General features: G+C 37.3%; 6 protein-coding genes and 2 pseudogenes across 14 annotated transcripts; 3 read left to right on the plus strand and 5 right to left on the minus strand.

Annotated features, from left to right (window-relative positions):
• Positions 1-902: 902 nt before the first annotated feature.
• LOC104704224 (SHUGOSHIN 1-like) lies at positions 903-4705 on the minus strand. 6 transcript variants are annotated; one of them, XM_087487391.1, is made up of 17 exons: positions 4444-4705; positions 4037-4184; positions 3851-3912; positions 3697-3747; positions 3574-3597; positions 3413-3481; positions 3244-3285; positions 3077-3101; positions 2904-2961; positions 2618-2800; positions 2420-2521; positions 2218-2313; positions 2092-2135; positions 1909-1983; positions 1717-1830; positions 1518-1601; positions 903-1430 (listed from the first exon to the last, which is right to left on the minus strand). In XM_087487391.1, the coding sequence occupies exons 3-14, from the start codon at positions 3857-3859 to the stop codon at positions 1913-1915; spliced, it is 774 nt and encodes a 257-aa protein (XP_087343517.1). In that variant the 5' UTR covers positions 3860-3912; positions 4037-4184; positions 4444-4705; the 3' UTR covers positions 903-1430; positions 1518-1601; positions 1717-1830; positions 1909-1912. The 6 variants fall into 6 exon arrangements, with proteins under 6 accessions (XP_087343517.1, XP_087343546.1, XP_087343443.1 ...); XM_087487420.1 differs by having other exon boundaries at positions 4450-4700; XM_087487317.1 differs by having other exon boundaries at positions 3697-3912.
• On the plus strand, positions 4222-6020 carry LOC109132276 (F-box protein At1g66490 pseudogene; annotated as a pseudogene).
• A 111-nt stretch (positions 6021-6131) lies between these two features.
• Positions 6132-8972, minus strand: LOC104769206 (uncharacterized). 3 transcript variants are annotated; one of them, XM_010493394.3, is made up of 8 exons: positions 8832-8972; positions 8417-8737; positions 8121-8324; positions 7435-7885; positions 7049-7346; positions 6822-6920; positions 6596-6719; positions 6132-6487 (listed from the first exon to the last, which is right to left on the minus strand). In XM_010493394.3, exons 3-8 carry the CDS (start codon positions 8317-8319, stop codon positions 6258-6260), a joined length of 1401 nt encoding a protein of 466 aa, XP_010491696.2. In that variant the 5' UTR covers positions 8320-8324; positions 8417-8737; positions 8832-8972; the 3' UTR covers positions 6132-6257. The 3 variants fall into 3 exon arrangements, 2 of the variants coding, with proteins under 2 accessions (XP_010491696.2, XP_010491771.2); XR_015581654.1 differs by lacking the exon at positions 8832-8972 and having other exon boundaries at positions 6822-6939; positions 8417-8735; XM_010493469.3 differs by lacking the exons at positions 8417-8737; positions 8832-8972 and having other exon boundaries at positions 8121-8400.
• On the minus strand, positions 8773-11122 carry LOC104769116 (hydroxyacylglutathione hydrolase cytoplasmic). Its single transcript, XM_010493291.3, has 7 exons — positions 10651-11122; positions 10413-10535; positions 10070-10231; positions 9906-9984; positions 9490-9603; positions 9209-9385; positions 8773-9051 (listed from the first exon to the last, which is right to left on the minus strand). The coding sequence occupies exons 1-7, from the start codon at positions 10695-10697 to the stop codon at positions 8977-8979; spliced, it is 777 nt and encodes a 258-aa protein (XP_010491593.1). The 5' UTR covers positions 10698-11122; the 3' UTR covers positions 8773-8976.
• Positions 10844-11888, plus strand: LOC104769055 (cytochrome b-c1 complex subunit 8-1, mitochondrial). The gene is made up of 2 exons (XM_019245594.2): positions 10844-11133; positions 11633-11888. Exons 1-2 carry the CDS (start codon positions 10964-10966, stop codon positions 11679-11681), a joined length of 219 nt encoding a protein of 72 aa, XP_019101139.2. The 5' UTR covers positions 10844-10963; the 3' UTR covers positions 11682-11888.
• Positions 11889-11969: 81 nt separating this feature from the next.
• On the minus strand, positions 11970-16988 carry LOC104768959 (cellulose synthase A catalytic subunit 3 [UDP-forming]). The gene is made up of 15 exons (XM_087487128.1): positions 16751-16988; positions 16589-16660; positions 16287-16491; positions 15993-16207; positions 15777-15867; positions 15515-15695; positions 15102-15368; positions 14673-15018; positions 14455-14592; positions 14241-14366; positions 13937-14149; positions 13601-13859; positions 13304-13506; positions 12864-13214; positions 11970-12718 (listed from the first exon to the last, which is right to left on the minus strand). Exons 2-15 carry the CDS (start codon positions 16610-16612, stop codon positions 12134-12136), a joined length of 3204 nt encoding a protein of 1067 aa, XP_087343254.1. The 5' UTR covers positions 16613-16660; positions 16751-16988; the 3' UTR covers positions 11970-12133.
• Positions 16989-17129: 141 nt separating this feature from the next.
• Positions 17130-18687, minus strand: LOC104768872 (methylesterase 17). The gene is made up of 4 exons (XM_010492989.3): positions 18167-18687; positions 17930-18070; positions 17722-17856; positions 17130-17522 (listed from the first exon to the last, which is right to left on the minus strand). Exons 1-4 carry the CDS (start codon positions 18431-18433, stop codon positions 17226-17228), a joined length of 840 nt encoding a protein of 279 aa, XP_010491291.1. The 5' UTR covers positions 18434-18687; the 3' UTR covers positions 17130-17225.
• Positions 18688-22552: 3865 nt separating this feature from the next.
• Positions 22553-24061, plus strand: LOC104768725 (uncharacterized; annotated as a pseudogene). Its single transcript, XR_015581663.1, has 3 exons — positions 22553-22702; positions 22862-22969; positions 23052-24061. The product of XR_015581663.1 is annotated as an uncharacterized LOC104768725 (transcript).
• Positions 24062-24123: the final 62 nt, after the last annotated feature.

A 24123-nucleotide genomic window follows, 5' to 3' on the forward strand; every position in this document is an offset into this window, starting at 1 on the left:
CCTAAGTCCAATCTGAGTTAGTAAAAGTATACTGTAGTGAACGTGTGCTTGAATGCCTTTTCCTAGTTGAATATTGTAATGAACTTGTTAAAGCGTGTCACGCACGCAAATTATTTATATATATAACGAGACAAGAGGGGTTGGCTAGTACTGTAGAAAGTAAAAGAAAAAGTGTACGTAGCTAAGCAAAGCATGACGAGAATGTGACCTTCCAGGGGATTTGGTAGAGGAGATATTCTCTAGAGTTCCACTGAAATCTCTGAGTGTAGCACGATATACTTGTAAAGCATGGAACTATTTATCAAGAAATCAGATAATTGAGAAAACAAGGAAACAGCATCTTGGGTTCATGGTGATGGATTCTAGGATTTATTCAATGAAATTTGATATCCAAGGACTCCGCAGCAACGACGGCGAGGACTTTGTAACTGGTCCATGTATAAAGCGAGCAAATATACTCAACCAAGTTGAGGTATTTAACGTCTTTCATTGGGATGGCTTATTGTTCTGCAACATCAACATGTAATGTAAGTCTAACTTTGTCTATTTACCCTACTTTCTTTTACTGTAAGATACAATAAATTTAAATTATTACTATTAGTTTTATTAGTCTTGATTTATTTAAAATGTTAGGAAATAATTGATTGGCTCCTTATGAACTGATATTCCAACAAATAGGGAGGTAATTTGTAATTTAAAGAGAAATATTGAAGTTCAATTATTTGGATTGTGAGTACTTTTGTAAGAAATTGAAGTGTATGTTGATCCTTTCCAAGATTGGCGCATGCTGCAAAGCCATTCAGTAGTTCTCACTTCTCTGGATTGTAGTATTAAGATTATAAGATATCAAAATTACATCAAGAGATTAAAAGAATCCCTGAAACTATTGAGATTCCTAAAGATTTGACCAAATATTCCAACATTTCACAATTTAGTGGAGTAAATTTTTTTCACAGAGAGTCTCCATCAAACCGAATTAAACCTTCCAATCCCCTTCCTGTACAGTTGCAAGACCACTCGCTAGCTCTCCTTTGATTTAAAGAAGCAAATACACCTACGAATTTACATTGTGATTATAGCATTAAGCAATAGCTCATTCAACAAAAGTGAAATCGCAGAATCACAAAAACATAAGAGGCTCGAGACGATATTCGATCTGGAGAGACTTAGAATCCCCCTCGCATCTTCTCCCCTTGAACGATTTGATATTATCAGCAGCTTTCCTTGAAGGTCGTCCAACTGTTGTTTTTCTCATCTCCTCTGAGTCATAGCCTGCTGGTTTGTTCTTTGATTCTCCCTTAACCTCCATTGAAACTGTACACGATATTGGACTAGACTCATCAACAATGTCATCATGCAAAGGCGGATCTGCGGTTTCTTTGATGTGTGTTTGAGTTTTAACGTTTGCAGATTGTCTTCTTGAAGAGACTCTGTCAAGTATACCATTTAGATATCAGTCTCAAGTGTCAACTCTTTAATTAATCAGAATACAGAGATTGTATCTATCACTACAAAACCTGCTTTTCCCAGTTGTCTCTGTCATGTCATGTTTTTGGACTGCTTCAGTTCTAGACCCCGTAGACTGTTCGCTTGCAGAGCATCTGAAATGACATCCATAAGAGAAAACGTGGAAGCGGCGTAAATGTACTTGGTTTATGAAGAATTAGTTATCAATCAAGAGTAAAAAAAGGAAGAATATGCGCCGCTTCCACAAACCCCGCATTTGCAGCAATCGCTTGATCATCATGTAACCCATTCAAGTTCTCCGTCACACCCAGCTCTTGGAAACAATATATCGCAGACTTCGCAGACCGCCCTCTCAAAAACACCCTGTCGAAAAGTAAATCGCATTAGATAACAGTATTAACTCTGTAGTTCTGCATAATATAGAAAATTAAACTGGTTTACCCGGTTATCTCTTTCGTGTCATGTGGTTCTCCTGCTTCAGGTCTACACTTGATAGACTGTCTTCTTGGAGAGCATCTGAAATGACATCCATGAAGAAAGAAAATAAACCGCAAGTGGCATAAGTATTCTTGGTTCAGGATTCAGTTAGTGGAAAAAGAAAGAACACGTTCTGCTTCTACAAACCCGGCCTTTGCAGTAATCTCTTGATCGTCATGTAAACCGTAGACCTGCGAAAAAATCAAATCGCATTGTTACCATTATTCATAGGAGTACATTACTTATAAACAGAGCCTAACGCCTATTGCAGACCTCCTTTTCCTGGCTGTCTCTATTGACTCATGGAAGCTTTCAGATGGATCAGGTTCTTGAGATTTTAACCGGGCAGAACGTCTTCTCAAAGGGAACCTGCTTGAGACAGAGAGAATGGAAGCTCACTAGTCATTGGCACTAGTCTTCATCCGCTTTGAATGTTATTCCTAAATATGAACCTAGAAAAAAGGCAGTAACAAACCTTGCATCCTCCTTAATTTCTTTGACGTCAACCACTCTTTGCAATTTTCCAGATTGGCCGGTTTCTATTTTATAAATGCCGGACTGCTTTCCTGCGCAACACCTGCAACAAAAGCAACCTAAAAGACAATATAAAAGCATAAATACGATACTGAAACACAAATAGATAATTAAGTCAAATCGCGTTGAACAAATGAACCTCTTGCTTTGGACATTGTCGTTTATATGGTTTTCAGCATCAAGGACAAACTCCGTTTTATCAGCGGCACTGTTACCATCAGAGACCAACTTCTTGTTGTCAATGTTGTCCCCCGTCTGACATGTCTCTCCCAGTCTACCAATAATATCTAATGCTGCGGGATTCGTCCTTTCAGAAATTCTCCTATAAAGAAAAGCAAGAAATCCGTAAGTAACCTGATTGCCCAAAAATTTCTAAAAGACAATGGATGAAACATGAAGCAGACTGAGCAAGAGAGAGACCAGACCTTTTATTGTTGGGTTTCTCATTTATTTGGAATGAGTTAGTGTTGGAGCTCTCCAAAACTGAGAATGAAATGAAAAAAGTCACTAAAGGTGAGCATGCTAAGATATTCCTAAAATTCACAATGAAATTAAACCGAAAAGGTTACATTTACATGCTTGACTTGCATTATCTTACCATTCTCATAATCAGCTTCAATTGGCTGAAAGGTATTGCAAGCCACACCACAAGCATTTGCACCAGCCAGAAGGTCACAACAATGCAGAAGAAAGCATAAGAACAACGGAGCAGTAGGGTCATAATTTCCCATTCCAGAGGTCACAAAAGCCAATTTTCATAAGTACCTTGACCTTTGATGCATGACGTGTACATGGAAGGGTTTGCTCCTGGATAGAAAAAGGTGAAACGTTTGGCCTTGGACACAGTACAGACGTCGAACCAAATTTCTCAAGTGATTAACTCTTTAGTTTGTACTTATGGTCAGAGAAATTTACATACAAATCGATAGCATACCTTAAGCAGTATTTTCGTGGCCATGACTAACCCATTCTTGCAACCAAGTTCGTGGTGAAGTATCTTCAGCTGAAATGCACAGAAAATTTCAGCCAAGGAGCTTATAAATGATCAACCAAGCCTGTGTTAAAAGCAACTTGGGTTCCAGGAAAAAAGCATACTTGGTCTTTGCTTGTATTGAACTCCTGCCAGGAAAGAATAATGAAAAAGAACTTTGAAATCACACTGTTACCATGGAATTCCCAAAATAATTTCCAGTTGAACCACACAAAGATGAGACGTACCGTCAATAAACGAGTGTTTGCTTGGGCAAGTAACAAATTCTGCTCTTTAACCTGCTGAAACATAATCCTAAGTTTCTGCAGCTCACTTTTGACTCCACTGTATTCACAAAACAACAATAAGTATAAGCAACACATACATGTACACAATACTCACAAGTTTCATGATTTCGAACAAAGATTTCTCTCCACGACGACTTTCATCAGTCTCACGTTTTCCTACAAAAAAAACAAGTTGATAAACCTGAATAAGCACATTCAAAGTAAAGGCAAAAAAAGATCCATCTAACTAGAGAAGGGCATAAACATATTCATATGAACTCCAAGATGAAATAAGCAGTGCCTTTTGAAGATTTTCAGCGTTTTCTTTGGAAGAGACTAATACTGCTTCGCTCCATGGTTCACTAGTTTGTTCTGATTCTGCAAATTAGTAATATCCCCCAGTTTTCTTCTTTGTGCACTGTTCATCGGAGATTCCAGGACCATCTTCTCTACAGATTTCAAAAACAAATCTAAATGTAAACAATCATGGTAAAACCTCGAGTAATTCTAGGAAAAGAACTGAAGAAAACCCCTAAAATCGACAAAGAACAACACTGCGCCCAGAGATTTCAAGCAAGTGAGATTCAAAAAACCGAATGCGAAATGGGAAATGAGAAAAAACCCCAATTTAAGACTCGATTAGGTTATTGAGATTCAATTTAGCATATTGTTCTTGTTCGATTTTCAGGTGTGCTTTAGGCGTCATACACTTACGGGCCGGCACTTCCAGGGGATTTGGTGGATGAGATATTCTCTAGAGTTCCATTGAAATCTCTGAGTGTAGCACGATATACTTGTAGTAAAGCGTGAAACGATTTATCAAGAAATCAGATAGTTGAGAAAACAAGGAAACAGCATCTTGGGTTCATGGTGATGGATTCTAGGATTTATTCAATGAAATTTGATATCCAAGGACTCCGCAGCAACGACGTCGGCAAGGACGACTTTGTAATTGGTCCATGTATAAAGCGAGCAAATATACTCAACCGAGTTGAGGTATTTAACGTCTTTCATTGGGATGGCTATTTGTTCTGCGTCATCAAAGACAACAGGTGGCGCGTGGTTTGGAATCCGTATTTAGAACAAACCAGGTGGATCCAACCCATACACAAGTACCACAAATTTCAGAGATCAGACATGTTTGCTTTCGGACACAACAACGATAACAATAATAACCGTAATCACAAAATCTTGAGGTTTTTGGATCCTCTTGTGCGTCCAGACCTCGATCTCTTTTTCGAACTCTACGATTTTAACTCCGATTCATGGAGGACTCTTGATGTCAATCCCGACTGTGATATCAAAAGAGGCGTGTCCTTGAAGGGAAATACTTACTTTTTTGCTCAGGAAAAAAATAAAGGAACCGTCAAATCCAAGTTACGTTGAAGTGTTTTTACTCTGTTTCGATTTCACAGCAGACAGATTTGTACCGGGCCGCCTTCCTTTGCTCTTTCACTCTTGCATGTATTGTTTAGAAGATGTGACTCTATCTTGTGTACCTCGCTGTCTTAAAACAACGCTCGAATTCAGCAATGGAGATATGGATGACAACTAAGATTGAACCTAATGTGGTAACATGGAACCATTTTTTGAGAGTGGAGCGCGATACTTTGCCGGACAGAGGTCACTTTCGGAGCTTCTTCATTGACGTAGAGAAGAAAGTCGCTATGGTTTTCAATTCCATCGGATCTCAATGGTTGGAGAGATATGCAGCTTACATTGTTGGAGAAGAGGAATATCTCATATCTGTGAAATTCGGAGAATTACCTCCGGATTCTTGGATACTTTTGAAAAAATATAAATAATATTACCCACTTTTGTTCTGTTCGTATGTTCCAAGTTTGGTGCAACTTAGACGAATCAACCAACGGGGCAAAAGGAAAGAAAGAGATTATTATTATTAAGTAAGTAGTTCCATTTGAAATATGCTCTTTGACTTGTTTCTTGTATCATCATCATCTTCTTTGTGAACAAGATTTTTTACTGCTAATCAAATAATTAACTTCCGTGTTTGCTATTTATCATCTAATCTTTCTATAATATATAAAGAAGTTTGTTTTTGAATCTTTAAGCCTCTTTTCAATTGTCCATGTCAGTTGTTAGATGTGTGAGTAATGCAGAGGTTCATGTGGAAGTAGAGGGATGCTATTGCCCTCTTGTCTGATGAAGACTGCACAATCCCTCATGACTTTGATATTCAAGATGTTGCTGGCTTTGTTCCTCCTGAAACTCTGCGCTGGCTTGAGGAATTGGAACTTGAAGAGAGCTTCAAGCTCCCAAGATAATCAACCGGACGACTGTGCAAAACTTGCCCCACAAGCACAAGGAGCGCCTAGTGGATGATCTCAGAGCTTCATTTGGTACGTTGTCTTTCTTCTCGTTTATAAATCAATCTGTTGAAGAATCAATGTCTCTAGGTTTTTATATATTATCTGGTCTTACCTTGTTTCTTTAGGTCTAATAACATCAATTCTTTCGTCCCAACCCCAAGTTTTGATTGAGCTATAAAAAATAGTTTCATTTCATGATACAATGCCTTGAAACTTTAAGTTCGATCCTTGTTGTTGTGACCCTCCAAAAGCATTCTCTAGAAACTTTGCAACAATAGATATGAACTCATCTGGCTTTTCCTCTTGAGGAAGATGACCGCATTTCTTAATTACTTCAAACACCGATCCCGGTATGGCTCGTGCCAGCTTCTCTGCGTTCCATGCTGGCACAATCCGGTCCGTATCTCCAGTCACAATCAGAACTATTACCAAGATATATGGTGTTCAGAGATATAAACGCACAACATTGGTTATAGTTTTGTCACTACAATCTAAATGAAACTACAGATTTAAAGAGAAGGAGATGTTACTGGGGCATTTGATTTCTTGCAGTCTTTTCGACAATGGAGGTTTTTTCTCTGAGCCATTAGTATCTGTTATTGTAGCGACGGTGAATTCCACAAGAGATTTGTCCCATCCCTTGGCTTTTAGAGGCTGTTTTTTTTTTTGCAACAAATGCAAATCAAATTTTCAAGCATGTAACATGACAATGCAGAAGAAATAAATAAAACCCTGAAAACACCAAATTATTTTTACCTTTGTGTAACCCTGCACGACGTGATCCGTCACTTGCTTTGAGTCATACCAAGCGTTTCTAACAGCTGTTACTCCGAATTTATTGATTGCCATTCTCACCTAACGAAAAACCAAACACCTTAAACACATAAAGTAAGATCATTTAGAGGTTCTAGAGTCTAGACCACTCTTTGCTTTGTCTAAGAACATATGAAGATGAGATGACTGGTTGAGAATAAAGGCAGTACCAGCATTACTCCAATAAAGGATCTGAGGAAAGCTGCTAAAGCTTTCTTGTATAGAGAATTAAGCATATTCGCCATCCCTGTTACCGCTCTTAAAATTACTCTTATAACGACTTTGGTCAACTCAACTATAGTCCCTAGAAAATTGCTCGTGGAAGCTTCTTTGCCTCGGTTATCTCCAACATCAGTTTTGACCACAGGACGAGGAGCGAATATAGCTGGAGCAACTAGAATGAGAGCAGCAACACGCTCAGGAGCTTCAAAGTAAGAATCTACAGCTACAAGGCAACCTGCAGAATGCCTAGAGCCATATGAAAAACAATCTCAGCTTATGGTGGCACTACTTAATAAACAAATGCAAGTACTGTAAATGGAACCTACTAACTTACCCCACAAGAATGGCCTTCTCGGCAGCAAGAAAATCGATGAAGTACAGCGTAGTGAGCACGGAATACACCATGGAGTAGGGATTCAAAGGTTTTGCATCATTGGTAGTACCACTAAACGGGTGAAACATCCGAGAAGTCAAGCCAAATGCTGGTCTATCAAAGGCGAGAACTTTAGAACGGACAAGCCGAGCCAGAGGCTTCATAACTCTGTTCCAGGAGAACACAGAAGCGCCAAAGCCGTGCAATAGAATCATGGGGAAGTCTGTTTTTCGAGTTTCTTGAGGATCGAGGCTTGTAGTTGAAACATCATCAGAGAGTGTTTGTGGGTCAAAAACTTTGTGGTGTATATGAACACCTTGAAACTCACAGAAACAGCTGTCTGGATCAGCTAAGTTCATTGGGTCCTGTTCTGTTTCAGCCTCTATCTCCTCTTTACTTTGGGCTCCGGCATCTAAATTACTCAAATAAATTAAAAGAAACACATAAGTCAATCTAATATATTATCCAATTGAAACTAGAAGCTCAAACTGTTTCAAATTTAGCTGAAATACTGAATCTTATAGGTGAAAAACCCATAAACATCAATATGGTTACTGAACACGAATTATGAAGAAACAGGACGGTTTTGAGGAGAAGCAGTAGAAAGAAAGTAACAATCATTTTTTTGATGTGTTTAGGATTAGTACCTTGGAAGCCGCCAGAGAGAGAAGGAGAAGAAGAAGCAGCATTGGAGACGATGAGACGGCGAGAGGGTTGGACGGAGATCAGGCGAGACATCTGAAAATGGGTTCTAGAAGAATCTAGAGTAAGCTTATCGTTGAGAGATAAGGAAGCGGGAGGTAAGAGAATCTGCTTTGGTTGGTTCAAAAAGGTGTTTATATTCATCGTTCCTACAAAAAAAAAAAAAAAAGATAACTTAAAAAAATGTAAGAAGATTTGTTTCAGATTTTTTTGAAATAAAACTGAAAGGTAGGAGATATACAGTGTTTTGTGACTTTTGTCTTGTTGAAATCTTGTTGACAAAAAAGTCTGGTGAAGTTCTGACTTCTCCAGTTCTCTCACCTTTCAATCTATTGGACAAATAACGATCTTTGGATAAAGAAAAAGGACCTAAACGTAAAAACCCATTCTCATCTCATCTCAATTCGTTGCCACTTGGCAGTAATATGATGCAAGATATGTATTCGAAGTTTCTTCAAGTATCTTTACTACTCGCAATTGTATCGCCGTGGGGTGGTTGTAACTTACCACCATGCCTTAATTCTCCTCCAATCGAACCAAATTGGTTTGATTCCCACATACTCTAAAACGGAAAATAATCATGAGGAAAACATTCAATGGTGAAGACAGTAAATTATCCACAATAAACGGAGAACTCAAAAGGGTGCAAGGCTTACAGGTCGGTATGATTTCGGTTTATCAAACCGGTTTACAGACTCACACAGAGTATAAACATGACCGGTTCATACAACCTTTTACAGGATCACTGACCACACAACAACATAAAAAAAGCATATAAGCAAGAAAGAAGCTCTCCATTTATCATCCCTTCCACTGATCTTTCTTGTTCCGGATTTCCCTGAGTGTATCAGTGGGGGAATTGCAACCAAGTTTCTCCTGCAAAAATAACAATTTTGATCCCAAGATGCCACAAGAGTAAAGTTTCAATATCTAGTTATAAGTTATAACTGATCAAAACCAAATAAACAAGAGCCTGCACACAAGTAATCTAGCCTTGTTCAGAGAACGTGAACTGAATAGAGTTAGTAGTAACCTGTATCTCTGGCTTATCGACACGCATAAATGGATTTGTTTCGAGCTCTTCCTCTAGTGTTGAAGGGATTGTGGGAAGATTTGCTTGGCGCTGTTGACGGGCCCATGATAACTTCTGCTGTATCTTCTCATTGTTTGGTTCCACAGTTAGAGCAAATTCCAAGTTCTTAACGGTGTACTAAGAATCATAAGAAATGAATGGCGGGTTATTCAGTTTATATGCATCCACCATGTTATGAGTTAAGAACTCAAAAGACATACTAAAGCTGTTGATTTTCTTACCTCATGGCCGCAGTAAACCTGCGTTGGTTTAGGTAATGCAGCCAAGGTCACACACAACGACTGATGCATCTGTTCAGCTGTCCCTTCAAAAAACTTCCCACATCCAGCAACAAACTGTATAGAGTCAAAGTAAACTGGAATTAGTAACAGAGATTCATGATTTGGTAGAACATAAGACAAAATTGTTGAGGACTTGTGTGTGTGTGACTAATGTGAAACCTTTAATAGATTTGTCAGCATCAGTTGGAGATGAGTATTAAAAAAAATGAGTCGAGTTAATAACTTAATCTAGAGAAGCTTATTTTAACTTATTACTATGTCCAATTAGACATAAAACTGCGATAAAGATCTATGAAGAACATATAGTGTATAAGGTAGGGGAGAACAAGAGGATCCAGCTTTATGTAACCACTTACAAGTGTATCTCCAGTGAATACAGCTGGGTTTTCACCTTCTTTACCAGTAACATAATAACTAATGTGACCCTTGGTGTGGCTGTAACAAGAGAGAAATGACTGAGTCAATCAGATCAAAGTTAAGATAAAATGCATCTTCTAAAGTCATGAAAACAGGAACATACCAAGGGGTGTGGAGAGCCAAAATGTTGACATCCTGACCCAAAGACAACTTGTCACCATTATCAACCGCATCAGTGCATCCCTTCACCTTATCCAGAGAACCTCCATATACTTTGATCCCAGGCACCAACTGCTTTATCTTCTCGTTTCCACCAGCATGATCCCTTTTCTCATCACATCAAAAAGTACCCAAACATTAGACTTAAACTTGGTTAGGCACCATCAGGCACCAATATAACTACAGTAAATCACTAGCTCAGTTGAAATTGGTAGCTTATACATGGTAAATCCCTTTAATTAGTTCTACTAATGTTGATGTTAATGAAGCAAATTAGATAAGTTTACCAGTGATGATGCGTGGTGAGTACGAATTTGATCTTAACCTGGTGCTGCTCAGCAGATGCGATCACTTTCTCCGGATCAACTGGATCTACAACCGCCGCGTCTCCGGTGCTCTCATCGATAATCCTGGTAATAAATAAATAAAAAAAAGAAGAAGAAACAAATCCAAAAATTGATGATGAATCGAATCAGATAAAGAAGAAACGAAGAAGAAGGAAGAAAGAGAAACGAAATAGCTCACAGATAAGAGTAGTTGTCTTCTAGACAAGGAACGTGGAAGATCTTCATCGTCTTCTTCCTTCGATTGATCGTTGTGATCCTCAACCGCCTGAATCATCTCACTACACAAAAGTTATCGAATTCGGTTCACCAGAACCGGATCGAACCGGAAACTATGACCAAGTTAATTCGTAACTGTAAACCGAACCAAAATCGAATCGAGACATTCGCTTTTTATTTTTTTTTCCTTTTAGGTTATATCATATTTGGGGAAGATTCGTCGTCTCGTTACTACTGTGGAATTGTTGAAATTAATCTGGGAAGAGAAGAAGAAAATGGGGAAGCAGCCGGTGAAATTGAAGGCGGTGGTTTACGCACTTTCTCCGTTTCAGCAGAAGATCATGACTGGTCTCTGGAAGGATCTACCGGAGAAGATCCACCACAAGGTCTCTGAGAATTGGATCAGCGCCACTCTCCTCGTTACCCCTGTCGTTAGCACCTACTGGTACTCTCTTTTTCTCTTATCAATTGATTGCGAAACGAATCTTTAGAGAGAGAGAGTTCCGATCTGGTGATTGTTCGTCGATTTGGTTGTTGTAGTACGAGTTTTGCGGTTTTCTGTGTCATCGAGCTTGTGCATCGGAAATGGATTTAGGGTTCTTCATTTGTGTCATTGTAGTAACAAATGAGAAATGATAGGAAGTAAGTTAGCTGGAGAAGAATATATAAGTAACACAACCATTGAGAGATATGGGAAACAACTCTAGAATTTTCTCAATTGTGAGTCTGTAATTTTGAAACTGAGTGTGCTAAAGAGGCTCTCAGCTAGAAATATCTATCAGGTAACAGTTAGTATTGTGGAATTGCATCTCAAGATGTTGAGGAGGATTTTAATGCTCTGCTGTAATCAATTAGCTAATGTGTGATTCCATTAAACCAATTGAGTTCTTGCTTGTTAAGCTAGTCATTACTTGTTTAATCTTCAAATACACTAATGAATGCAGGTATGCTCAGTACTTCAAGGAACAGGAGAAGCTTGAGCACAGATTCTGAAGCACTCCGTTTCTACAACAACTCTATATAGTTTGAAGTCACTCTTTTTGGTTTCAAGCCTATAATTTTCTTTATAAGCTTATGTGGGGAATCGTCTGAGTCAGTTTTTCTGATACTCTATTGTTAAATAAATGTTTTGGTTTCATGACAATGACTGTTGATGATGTTCATCTTTCTTTATATGGTATGGAATTGGATTGAATCGTATTACAATCTATTGATCCCTAGTATAACTGAGGACAAACACTAACGCAGTGTATGTATGTTTCGAGACTAGGATTGCGTTCATTCATAGACAATATTTCCTTCACATTAAGACGTTTCTATAAAAACGTTTACTTACAGAGTTACAGTACATTGATATTGACACAGTAACTCATAACAAACAAACTATACACACCAAAGAAGAAAAATAGAGAGGATAATAGAAACATTGCTCAAAACGGTCCATCTCAACAGTTGATTCCACATACCAGCACGTCTGGTCCGGTGACTCTAGATATAAACGGATCAACCCGAACCCACAACAACGAGAAGATCGAAGCTAGAAGGACTGACCAAACCACAATAATGGTTGGAGTCCGGTTCTGTCGGCCCATCAAACCCTTGAGGAATGGGTATAAGTGAACAATCACCCAAAAGGCAAAGAAGAGCTTACCAAAGAGGGGTCCCCAAGACTGATATCCACTATTGATAGCATAAGATACTCCTGCAACCACTCCTACAAGGTTAATAAAGAGCAGAGTTGTCGGTGGGACTAAAAGTGTTGTCCATTTGATCATGTACAGCTCGGCGGAGTCACCATCTTCATCTGAGGCTTTTGAGGTGACTGTGAAGTTGGTGTCAATACCAGCGAAGACTTTAAGTAGACCTTGGAAGACTGCAAAGAAGTGAGCTGATACACCACCAATGACCCAAAACTGCTCGTTTCTCCACCATTCATCTATGCCCACACCGCTCCATCTCATTTCCAGTATACCCGTAGCGAAAATGGAGAGAAATAGAGACAGAAACCAAATGCTTGCCAAGTTACTTATCTACAAATAAGACAGGAATTGAAACAGCATCGCTTAGACCATTAATACTTTCGCCACTTCACTCATCCAATTAAGGAGTTAAGTTAGACCAGTGAATATCGAAGTAAGACAAAACTTATCATTCACGAGGCAGTGAGAGCAAAACCTGAGGAATAATGAATTGGTTGGTGAAGAGACAAACGGCAGGCAATGTGCAGTACATGAGGAGAGGAATGGAGGTGATTGGATAGATGGCTGTGTTCACATATGCAAACCTCTCAAGAAATTTCAGCCTCCCTCCATAACCGTACCAGATTGGACAATGCCGACTGAAGAGGATCTCTACTGAGCCTAGAGCCCACCGGAGGACTTGGTTGAGTCGATCAGAAAGATTGATTGGAGCAGATCCTTTGAATGCAGGTCGTTTAGGCATACAGTAAATCGACCTCCAACCACGGGTATGCATTTTGAAGCCGGTGAGAATATCTTCTGTAACAGAGCCATAGATCCATCCGATCTGAACAATTGTCAACAAAAAGTCAGATATCAGAATATAGACAGGGGAAACACTAACGCGGAAATAATAGAATAGAGTTAGGTAAACACCTCAGTTCCCCACTCTGTTTTGTCCTCATATCCACAGCTAATGACATGAATAGCTTCTTTAAGAAGGTTCTCTGGAGTTGCAGATGGAGGAACACCTCCATTTTCCATTAGGGTAGAAGCAACAAAAACAGCTGATTTTCCAAATCTCTGTTCCAAGCTCATTTGCGACATCAAGAGTGCCTTGTCATCGTCCAACCCAGGATCTGACAATTGCAAAATATACTCAAATGCATTTTTACTCAGCATGTGTGTTAACCAAAGTCTCAGAATCAAAATGTTTGGAGAAAAGAGGTTTACCTTCAACTCCCTCTTCTATATCCTCGAGGCTAAACACAGGGATGGTTGAGTCCGTGTGCTTACCAGATTTCTTTTTGTCAGTATCTTTTTTAGATTTGGCATTCTTCTTTCTCACCCCACAAAGTCTAGATAAAAAATTTGCTTTCTTGTGTTTTGGTTTCACTGGAGGTTCATAACCATATAATGCAGTTCTGTTGAAAACACACCCAGTTCCCACATATACTGGTCCTTGAATCCCATCTAAGCCTCTCAAATTTATCTGAAGAGCATATCACAGAAATGTTAGTATAAATGTATAGTAACATAGACATAAATTCAAAGACAAGCTTAACTTACATCGAAGAAAACCGTATTACGGTTAGCATATCTATCGTTTTTATCAATACCATCAAATCTCTGAGGGAACTGGACATAACAAACTTGTTTCCCAAGGTTTGGGTCCATCAGGAAGCACATAGCTTCTCTCAAGGCCTTGCTGTTATTAATGTAATGGTCACAATCAAGATTCAATAGGAAAGGTCCATTAGTAAGGACTGCTGAAACTCTAACCTGTTCAAGTGAAGAGAGAAGAGAGAGTACGCTCATTAGATGCGACAATAGATAACAAAGGAAAAGAAAAATTCAATGATCAGAAACTTACAAGTGCATTCATAGCACCAGCCTTTTTGTGGTGCTGGAAACCTGGTCGCTTTTCTCTAGAAACATAGACCAAACGTGGGAGCTCGTTGCCATCAGCGTCCAGTCCACCATTTTGTCCTAAGAAAACCTGCACTCAACAAATGACAGTAAATTAGTAATAACTGATGCCACTGGAAACTAGATTTAGTGGCAAACAAATCCCTGTTCTTCCTCACCTGGATCATTCCTGGATGGTCCCTTGTGTTGTTTCCAGGCCATGGCGTACCATCTTTCATAACCCACCCTTCTTCAGGAACTTTCTGAGCCTTGGAAACAAGTGCATTTATACGGATCTTGAATTCCTCATACTCCCTCTGCCAGAAATAGAACATGTAATTATAGCATGGCAAAAGATAAATATGAATGTTTTGAAAGACTAGGCTATAAATTTTACCTTCATAGCTCTGCGATCTTTGACAAATGATGGATGAACTTTATCCTTCAGGTAATCAATTTTCTGAGCAAAGTACCATTCTGGAGCTCGAGGCTCAATACTATATTTCTTGCAGAAAGGTACCCATTTCCGTGCAAATTCAGATGTTTCTGCTAGTGATTCAAATGATAACATAGCAGCACCATCATCAGAAACATAACAAGACACCTTATCCACCGGGTAATCAACTGCCATAATAGAGAGTACTGTATTGGCTGTCACCAGAGGAGGCTCCTTCAACGGGTCAACAGTACTCACAAAAATGTCCACAGCTGCTAACTGCGATGGTTCGCCTTCACGTTCGTATCTGTAGTGAAGTAGAGGATTAGCAAAGACCAAAAGGCAGGCTAATATTTGAGTAACAGCATCATAACAGAGAAATAAGGAGACCTTAAAGATAGTCTATCAAGGTAAGTTTCCCGGTTAACAGGAAACCACTTGGGGAACTGATCAAGAATCCATGACATGGCGAACCAGATCTCACATATCACTGATACCAACCATATACCAAATGCATTTGGCACTGGATTTGTGATACGATAATGTAAGAAAAGGCAAAGGATTACGAGCCGCAGCATTATAACCATTCTGTATGGATTTATACGTGATGAAGGAACGGATACTTTCCTTGAAAGAGGTTGCCGTGCTTCATCATTCCTGCATGATTAAGAAAAAGATCAACACATCACTTATTTGAAAAAGAATCCCAAGCTTGATTGAGCGGTGTCAAAAGTGAAAAACTGTAGCATCACCCGACACAGAATACCTTCAGGGACTAAAGAGATAAGAAAACAAGTACTCACAGCAAAGCCTCGTCAACAAAGAAATCAGTGGTGGCATCAATATCAGAAGCAGCTTGAGTGCTCATACGACCAGATTTGTTATCCTGCTTCATTTTCCAGCCATCAACTCTCTCCTTCCAGGCCACATTGCCTAATCCTATTGAGCCAAAATCCCTAGAAGGATCAACAATCCTTCTGTTTGCTGCAAGACAATTACACAACAGGGTTTAGTGCTGACAAATTTGAGAATCCTTGATATGAATATGATGGTCAGGTAAACTACGTGATTGACTGATATCTGATGAGTAAGGAAACTGCTTTCCACTAGCTATAGTAGAAGATCTAGACAATCGTTCAGGTGAAGCAGCAGAAACCTATCAAAAAAAAAAAAAAAAAAAACGAGAGACAAAGTCAGATCCCAACATTCATAAAAGGTCCACTCAAGCTATCTAAGCATGATGTAAAATGCCACAAAGAAAGAGAATCCATAATGTCCTACCTCTTGTCTAATAGTGAGCCGAGGAACAACATTGTGAGAGATCTCTTTGTCATACTCAGAGTCTCCAACCTCCTTCCCTTTCCCACTTGTAGTAAGATGCCATCCAAGCATCCGTTCTGAAATCTTTTCGTTCCGTGACTTTTCTGTATAACCAAACTCACCAGCACCTTCATCAGCAACATCAAAGCCATCATCTCCAGGAATAGCAGGACTACCTAAACACAGAAATCGATACATTAACAAATGATCAACTCATTCAAATTACACAATAACAAAAAAACCAAAAAAATGTACCGTTGAGTCTCTTATATCTAGTCTTGCATTGAGGACAACACTGGTTTCCATCTTTCCTTTCATACTCATAGCAAGGTCTACAAACTGGGAATGAACAAAAATCACACGCCACAAAGGGCTCCTCCCCATCCACAGTCTTTCCAACATTGTCACTACAAATCTCACAAATCTGCTCACCAGCGTTACTACTACTCATCATCTTCCCCTAACAAATTCGTATACAAACTAAACTCAATTAGGAAAACCTAAATTATATATAAAGAATGGGAAGATAAAGAGACGAAGCGATTAACAAACAATACCGTCGTTTCTGCTTCTGAGTCCATCTTAATTTATTATCTTCTTTCCACTGAAGCGTCGGTACTGTTCAAAATCTTCCCAGGGGGAAAAAAAGAAAAACAAAGAGGTCAGCTCATCGGAATGGTCGGCGACGAGGATACTCGAATTTTAGAAAAATACTTTACCATGAAGATGCATAAAAATCGAGAAAAATTGAAAACAGAGAGAGTCAGAAAGAGTGGTTTCGTCTTCGTAATGTAAGACTCACACACTTATGACTCTCTCTGAGGATCATCAACAACTCGTCTTCTTCTTCTTCTTCTTCTCCAGACTCCAGAGAGTTTTATGGAGGAAGCTTACAAAGCTACACTAAATTCTCTCCCACACCGACAACTTCAAAATTTGTCTTTTGTGTGATTACATTCTTCTTGTATTTCTTGTACAATTTCTTTTTAGCTTTCTCTACACGATTTCCCGAAATTTAATTCGGGTTACACGTTAACCGGTCTCATTCCAAAATTAATTACTTTAAAATTAATTGAGTTTAATGACGCATTTAATAAATTAAAGAAAACATATTTTTTTTATTTCAAAATCAATTTGTGAGATAACGCTCTCTACCACGAAACTGATCATTATTATAGTTTCTTAATTTTTGGTTTAGATAGAACCGACGGAAACGGCAGCTTTGATAAGTAAACCGAAGAGAACAAAAGGGTTAGAGAAGAAAGGAGAATGGTCGCTGTCCAATTCGTAAACTTGGCTCGGTGGCCACCTTCTTATCATCGCCTCTTGCTGCTCCGGTTTCATGACTCGGTCATGTAACGTCTTTATGTACACACGCGGCACGTGCTCCTTATCCTCTTCTCCTTTTGTTTCTTCCTCTTCTTCCAGTTTTGCTGTTGTTAGCGCCAGAATCGGTGCTGGTCTCATCATTAATGCAGCCAAGGAACATTCCTTTTACACCAACATAAGGGACCACAAATTTTGGATTGGATAAGAAAATAGATATGTACAATTGCATAGTTTATTTTTATATATGTTTTATATTCAGATTAATTGTAACGTAATCTTTGGATTTCTAACCCCTAGGATTTAAAACATTAAGTCTTGGATCTTTGAGCTTTCTATATGAGAAATGTAACAGTAGAGAAACCTGTTGAGGACTCATGTGGTAAAGGAGTTTTCGTCGGAACTCATGTTTGATAATAGCACTGGTAGGAGGATTCTCGGTTCCTAAGCCGAAACTGAGCTCGTAGACATCACCATGTTCTGATAGTTCAGGCACTCCCTGCAGTGTGGCAAAGAAACATAACGTCACACGCAAGTTAACTTGGCTTTAAAGAAATTTGTTGGATCTTTACATCTTTCATATCTTCATCGGTTTGGAGCCCGTATTTGAGCATCGAAGCTCCGATATAGACAGCGAGAGAGATCTTCTTAGGGAATCTCTGTATCGCGCTTGTCACGCTAAGTCCTCCTGCACTGTGACCCACAAGTATCACCTGACAAACCACCAGAACAGAGAAAAAAAAGAAACAGAGTGAGTTTGCTTCAGATTCAAGGATTACTTCTAGTGAGTTCTGAATTAGGTTTTTTACCTGTTCTTCTTCGGGGGAAGAGGAGAGGAAGTCGATGAGTGGTTGGTTATACTGGTCGAAGGAAGTGAGAGTGTCGGCGGATGAAGAATCTATTCCGGATGATTTTAGGTCGATGCAAGTGACGTCAAAACCAGAGACTTCCATGAGACACTTGATCTTGTACCAGCACCATGATCCTAAGCTCATGCCGTGTATTAGCACAAACTGTGGTGGTTTTCTTATCGGTTTGAGTTCTAGGGTTTCTTCTTGATGATTCTCCTCTGCCATCGATATCGATTACGTTGGAGTTTAGCCGGAGGTTTTTTATGGGGTTCCCCTTCTACAGAGTGCTCTGTGTGTGTCTTGTCACACAATTGTCAAGCTCATATATAGTGAAAAATATCTTTTGTGTCTTTCCCGGTGAGTGAATTTTTATGGTATAACTATATAGTATAATAAATAATTAATATACAATTGTTACTATTAAGAAATGACCACCAAGTAGACCTTGAATAGAAATTTGATAAGGAAAAAATGTGTATGATTTGTTTACTTTTGCATATTTTCAGCTTAACAAATCCAGATTTTTGTCCAAAATTAATCCGAACAACCAATAAGTTCAAAATATTTTATACATAATAGGATAAATCAGTTAAATAGTAATTTGTTATAAAGATATTCCAAAAAGAACCAATTTTTTTTTGTTTTGCAAAAGAATAAACTTTGTCACCATGTAAAAGAAATAGATATACGTACATGAATTGGTTCTTTGTTGTACAATGCCATATATTTTTTTTCCATGTAAACACTTCCTTTTGCAAATTCTGAATTTGATGCAACTCGTTAGTCGTGTGTTTTGATAAAATTTAATCTTAAATTAGGTGTATGTTACGAGAATTAGAAGGGAAAGAAATTTGAAGGGTCTTTTTAAGGGATATATACTTATATAGATATATCATTTTGGTTGTGGATCCGACTTTTGTATATTGGTGGTCACTTGGGTCATTGCATATTATTATAGTTGGGGTAGTCAATGAGTAATAAGTGTGTTCTGACTATATATTCTTATAATTGGTAGTACTATTTACGTTTTATCCGCACTGATTACGTTTCTATCGTCTAAACAATTTATGACTAATGACATGCCATAAAAAAAAGTTATATTCGACGTTTACACGATTACCAGAAGGTACGTACTGACTGATGAGGATAGAATGATTCTCAATCTCGACTAATAAAGAAAAACCATTTGATAGCTGGATTCAATTTGATGTGATAAAGAAAATATATAGTCATCGTTATTGTAAAATGTTACATAGATTAAGGTATGTCACGTGTGTTATCACGACCCGTGCTATGATTTTTGTTTTGTTATTTGATTAAAAGTTATACTAGTATATCCCATAGCTAAATTAATTATGTAGGGTACTAGCAATATTTTCCGGTCAGTTTTCTAACGCAAAAAGATAAATAATTTCCATTGACCAATTTAATGCTTGTAAGCTGTAACTCTAAGAAGAAGTAAAAGTTTAAAATTATTGACTCAGTTAGTTGGTCATATGCAATTTTCACGTTTATAATTTCATTTGAAAATATGCACGATGTTACATCTAATAACCATCACATGGAGTACTAATTAAGTAATTTGATTAACCTCAAGTACTTATTTATGTTCTCTAGAGTTTTTTGTTCTTCTAATTTTTGTAAGAATTTGCTTTTTGAATTTCTTTTATATAAACCTCTGCTTAATGATCAGTATATATATCGTGGCAAAAAAACAGCTAGCTCTTCGGTTCTCTTTGTTTGATTTGGTTTAGAATTTGAACGTGTCTGTTCCTTTTTTTACAAAAAGAAAGAAAGTAAATGCAAAGTTAAACAAGTAAGTAAACTACAAGTTTTTGTGTAACTAAGAATCGGATCAGACAATCTTAATTGACTAAAGAAAAAGTATGTGTCGTTAATGTTATGTATAACCATTAAAATACAAATGGAAAAGAGTTGAGACTTTTGTGCAATTGTTTTTCTCTTCAGAGTGTGTGTATTTTGTTTCAAACGAAGTAAAGAATGATGAAAGAAACGAAACTATAGGTGCAAATAATGAAGCACTGATTGAAAAGGTTAAAAAAAAAGGAGAAGTGTCACAACACAAACAAAGATGAAAGATATCTCCTCCTCCTTTTCAGTGGGTAACGAAAGCGTCTTTTACTGTTTTTCTTTTTTTTCTCCCCGTATCTCCCTATTTTTCGGTTTATTTTGTAACCTATATTGTAACTCAACTTTATATTTATAATTTTTCTTTGTCCATGCTAGACAAAAGAACGTGTGAATGAAAATGACATATACAAGAATTTGGATTAACTCTAATTGTTATTTTCTACTATGCCAAATATTCCATATTTTGAGGGTCTTCTACACATGCCTTTTTTTTTTTTTTCTTTCCCTCTAGCCATTATTAAAGTTCTAACGAAAAAAACGTGTAGTGCTTAAAAACCAGAGAAACATCCAAAAGAAAAGAAAAAAAGACTAGCTAGAGAGTAGAGATAATTCAAGAAAATAAAACTTGTGAATTTCTCAACATTCATCAACTGTTTACATTTTTCCAAAGAGATTGTATGATCGCATACTATTTGGTAGACCGACCTATATATCTGCTATAACCATAACTCCAGAAAAAAAAAACAATCATTCAACAAACGTTTAGCTTTTTCCTTTCTTATGAGAAAAGAAAAGGAAAGGATGCAATAAGTGAGAGAGATGACATATGAAATGGTCAGACGAGAGACATGTGCCGAAAGGAAAGCCTTTTCGCCAATTGTCAGTGTCTTTGTGGACAAACGGAATCAGATTCATTTTTTTCCTTATCTATTTTGTGTAAACTTTTTTATATTTTACTTTTAAGTTTTATAACCGAAACTGCGACTTATTTACGTACTAGTTCGTTTTGTTTGGAATATCATAAAATGTTTTAACAAATTGTCTCATAGTTGATAAAGGTTTAGACCATATATAATACACCCCAAAGTACATGATACATATATGCAAAGGGGTTTATATTTTAATTTTATCAAACGGGTCTAGTAAGATCAGTCGAAACCCATCATGAACTCTCGACCATGCAAAATTAGCGATTACACTTACTGAATATAAATCGAATCTTTTAACAAAAAAAAAGAATATAAATCGAATCTTGAATACTAGCTCCAACTACATGTTGAATGAATCGATACTTTGCAATAGCATGTGTGCGCTAGATTAGATATGCCATGCCCATGCGTACTTGTTGGTGATAGTACTACTATCATCAGTGGCCGATGCAAAAGACTATTTTGCATAGGGCACAAACACATATAATTAATAATAATAAATTTTTATTATAAAAATGTTACAGATATACTAATTTGACAGCATCAAAGTATATCTTCCATTTTAACATATTTTAAATTTTGAAATGAATAATGAACCCAAATTTTTGAAAGTGTTTCTTTTATTGGTTTATAATTATACTTAATTACTTATATTATATGATATATATATATATATAATTTAATAATTAAAAAGACACATTTACAAACTTAAAATTCACAATAAACTATAAATATATGTATTACATTTAAATTCACTTATCTAAACATATCAAATAAATTTAAACTCTAAAAATAACAAATGAACTAGAAAAGAGATAATATTGTTTGATGTTATTAATTTAGTAGTTTTATAACATTTTTAGTTAAGTTATATGTATACTAAACAATTAAAATACGAATTAAATTTGTTAAAGTTAAACTAGAAAGAAATACAAGAAAAAAATAGAACTGAAAGTATATATATAATTTTATTGAAGAAAAATGCATGGAATTGTCAAAAGAATAAAAAGGAACATGCTAAAAAAACATGCACACAGCCTCGAACTGGTGGCCTTGAAGTAACATAATATTTTCATTTACCAACTCAACTAAAGATATCACTTGAAGATTTCTACTGGGTAAATTTTTAAAAAGAGTATGGGGCACGTGCCCTACCCCTTTCCTCATGTAGATCGGCCCCTGACTATCATAGTAGTGGACGAAATCCCATTTCCCTTTGTCTGAAAAAGTTCCTTTTAAAAATAAATTCAAATACGATTTCTTATTATAAACTGTCAATCATTGTGGATTCTCTAATTATCATTGAACAGTTGTTTTATAGTATTAAGAAAACAATACTCATGAGATTCTACGTAAACATTCTTAACTATTTCTTTTGAACAAGTTTAAAAGTAATTTTAAGAGACAATTAAGGTAAAAAAACAGAAAATTAAATGATTTTGGGAAATGTAAGGTTGTGAAATCTTTTACACGAACACAAAAGTCAAAGTGCATTACATCTCCATTTTATATTTTTAGGCTTTTACAAGTATTTCGAAAGTTTGAAACCAAAAGAACCGGTCTTTTACTCGTAGCCCTAATTTCAAAATCCTCTTCACTGCTGCTACTATTCCCCTGTAAAGCTCTCTCTCTCTCTCTAATCGACAAAATCTGGGTTTCTCCTCTCTCTCTCTCAACAAAATCAAAGTTCCAGGTCAGTAGAATCTCTTCACTCTATCTCTCTGGTAATTCGGAGTTGGGTGTGAGACCATTCGATTTGTCTCTGATTTAGGGTTTTGTAATTCTACTGTTCTGAGCTCTGCTTTTTGGTTTACTGATCTTCTTCTGAAATTTTCCTCTGTTCATATGTTAGATATGGATATTAGTTTTACCACAAAAGAAACAGAATCAGAGAATAAGAAGGTTGACTCATCCTTGTGGCCTCATCATTCTAAGTCATCAATAGCAGAGATTTTGACAGGTATATATATATATATATATATATATATATATTCTGTTCATATATGATTTGGTTACATGTTGGTATTTGCTTTCATCCACAGAGATTAATCAGAATGTTCAAAGCATGCTAAGACTGATTGAAGATGGAGAAACCGAGTCTACGGAGAAGTTTCTTTGTTTCTATCAGTCTCTTGGTGAGACTTACAACGATTTGAACCAAGAGCTCCTCAATGGCCTTCTCAAATTTGATTTTAACATGCCATGTTCAGACCACAACAACAATGCCTCTTCTCTTGCAGCAACTCCACTTAGCTCCTTTAAGCCAGGAGCCTCTCTACCAACGAGTAGCGAGATGTTGCAGCAGAGCTTGAAACTAGATGGTGAGGTTGAGAAGAACCACTCTGCGTTTTTGCTTGCTGATATGTTTTGTGCTGAGCTTGAAACTGCAAGGAGAGAGTTAGAAGAAAGAAACATAGACATTGAAACTGAGAAAAGGCGTGTGAATGATTTAGAAAGTAAGCTATCAGAATCAAGTCAAAAGATTGAGTATTTAGAAAGCGAGCTCGACGTGGTTAAAGAGAGTTTAGGTGTATCAGAAGCAGAGGTTTCAAAGCTGTGGGAAATGTTGAATGAATGCAAGGCCGAGAAAGCGAATCTGCAGAGTGGTAATGCTGCTGACTTGTTAGATAGCTTAAGAGCAGAGTTGAGATCTAGAGATATCCAGATTGAGCAAATGGAGGAGTATTTGAACCAGGTGAGTCTTAAAGACACTGAATCAGGAACCGACAAGAATGTTGTGGAAGATCTGAGGGGTAGAGTTGAAGTACTGGAGAAACAAGTAGAGTTGCAGAGAAATGTGATAACAGAACGAGAGGAAGAGAAAAGAGAGGCTATAAGACAGCTCTGTTTCTCACTTGATCATTACATGAGCAGATATATTTAGAGCTTGTAAGATCACTTTCAGACAAGAACAAAGGTATGTCTTGTTAAATAAATTTGTAGAAAGTCCAAAACTTGTAGAAGTGATCATGTGCTTTTTGGATGATGCAAACTAATATCTAACTTCATCTTGTAATCAAAACTAGTGCAGAGCTAAACACATGTTGCATCTCATCTTCTTCTTTATGTTTTTTTCATGCATTGAAAGAGTTCTATGATGCTACGACAGAACTT

This window comes from Camelina sativa, chromosome 1 (genome assembly GCF_030686135.1).
Source record: "Camelina sativa cultivar CO46 ecotype springtype chromosome 1, ASM3068613v1".
In the NCBI taxonomy this organism is placed as follows: Eukaryota; Viridiplantae; Streptophyta; class Magnoliopsida; order Brassicales; family Brassicaceae; genus Camelina; species Camelina sativa.

Bases quoted from the DNA above. Each gene is read 5' to 3' on its own strand.
- LOC104704224 (XM_087487317.1), bottom strand. From the start codon at position 3,831: ATGTGTTGCTTATACTTATTGTTGTTTTGTGAATACAGTGGAGTCAAA. The intron at 2,314-2,419 runs GTTTGTTACTGC...TGTCTCAAGCAG, and splicing joins GAAATTAAGGAGGATGCAAG to GTTCCCTTTGAGAAGACGTT. The intron at 2,136-2,217 runs GTCTGCAATAGG...ATTTTTTCGCAG, and splicing joins GAGACAGCCAGGAAAAGGAG to GTCTACGGTTTACATGACGA.
- LOC104768959 (XM_087487128.1), bottom strand. From the start codon at position 16,612: ATGGACTCAGAAGCAGAAACGACG. The intron at 15,019-15,101 runs GTCTCCTTATTT...ACTTCACTACAG, and splicing joins CTTGATAGACTATCTTTAAG to ATACGAACGTGAAGGCGAAC. The intron at 13,215-13,303 runs GTGTTTACCTAA...ACAATTGTTCAG, and splicing joins AAACAGAGTGGGGAACTGAG to ATCGGATGGATCTATGGCTC.
- LOC104769116 (XM_010493291.3), bottom strand. From the start codon at position 10,697: ATGAAGATCTTCCACGTTCCTTGTCTAGAAGACAACTACTCTTATCT. The intron at 10,536-10,650 runs GTGAGCTATTTC...ATTTATTACCAG, and splicing joins GAAGACAACTACTCTTATCT to GATTATCGATGAGAGCACCG. The intron at 9,052-9,208 runs GTTACTACTAAC...TTATTTTTGCAG, and splicing joins TCGATAAGCCAGAGATACAG to GAGAAACTTGGTTGCAATTC.
- LOC104768872 (XM_010492989.3), bottom strand. From the start codon at position 18,433: ATGGCAGAGGAGAATCATCAAGAAGAAACCCTAGAACTCAAACCGATA. The intron at 18,071-18,166 runs GTAAAAAACCTA...GTGGTTTGTCAG, and splicing joins CTTCCCCCGAAGAAGAACAG to GTGATACTTGTGGGTCACAG. The intron at 17,523-17,721 runs GTTTCTCTACTG...TTGGTGTAAAAG, and splicing joins ACCACATGAGTCCTCAACAG to GAATGTTCCTTGGCTGCATT.
- LOC104769055 (XM_019245594.2), top strand. From the start codon at position 10,964: ATGGGGAAGCAGCCGGTGAAATTGAAGGCGGTGGTTTACGCACTTTCT. The intron at 11,134-11,632 runs GTACTCTCTTTT...TAATGAATGCAG, and splicing joins CCTGTCGTTAGCACCTACTG to GTATGCTCAGTACTTCAAGG.
- LOC104769206 (XM_010493394.3), bottom strand. From the start codon at position 8,319: ATGAATATAAACACCTTTTTGAACCAACCAAAGCAGATTCTCTTACCT. The intron at 7,347-7,434 runs GTAAGTTAGTAG...ATATGGCTCTAG, and splicing joins GAGAAGGCCATTCTTGTGGG to GCATTCTGCAGGTTGCCTTG. The intron at 6,921-7,048 runs GTACTGCCTTTA...GTTTTTCGTTAG, and splicing joins CCTTTATTGGAGTAATGCTG to GTGAGAATGGCAATCAATAA.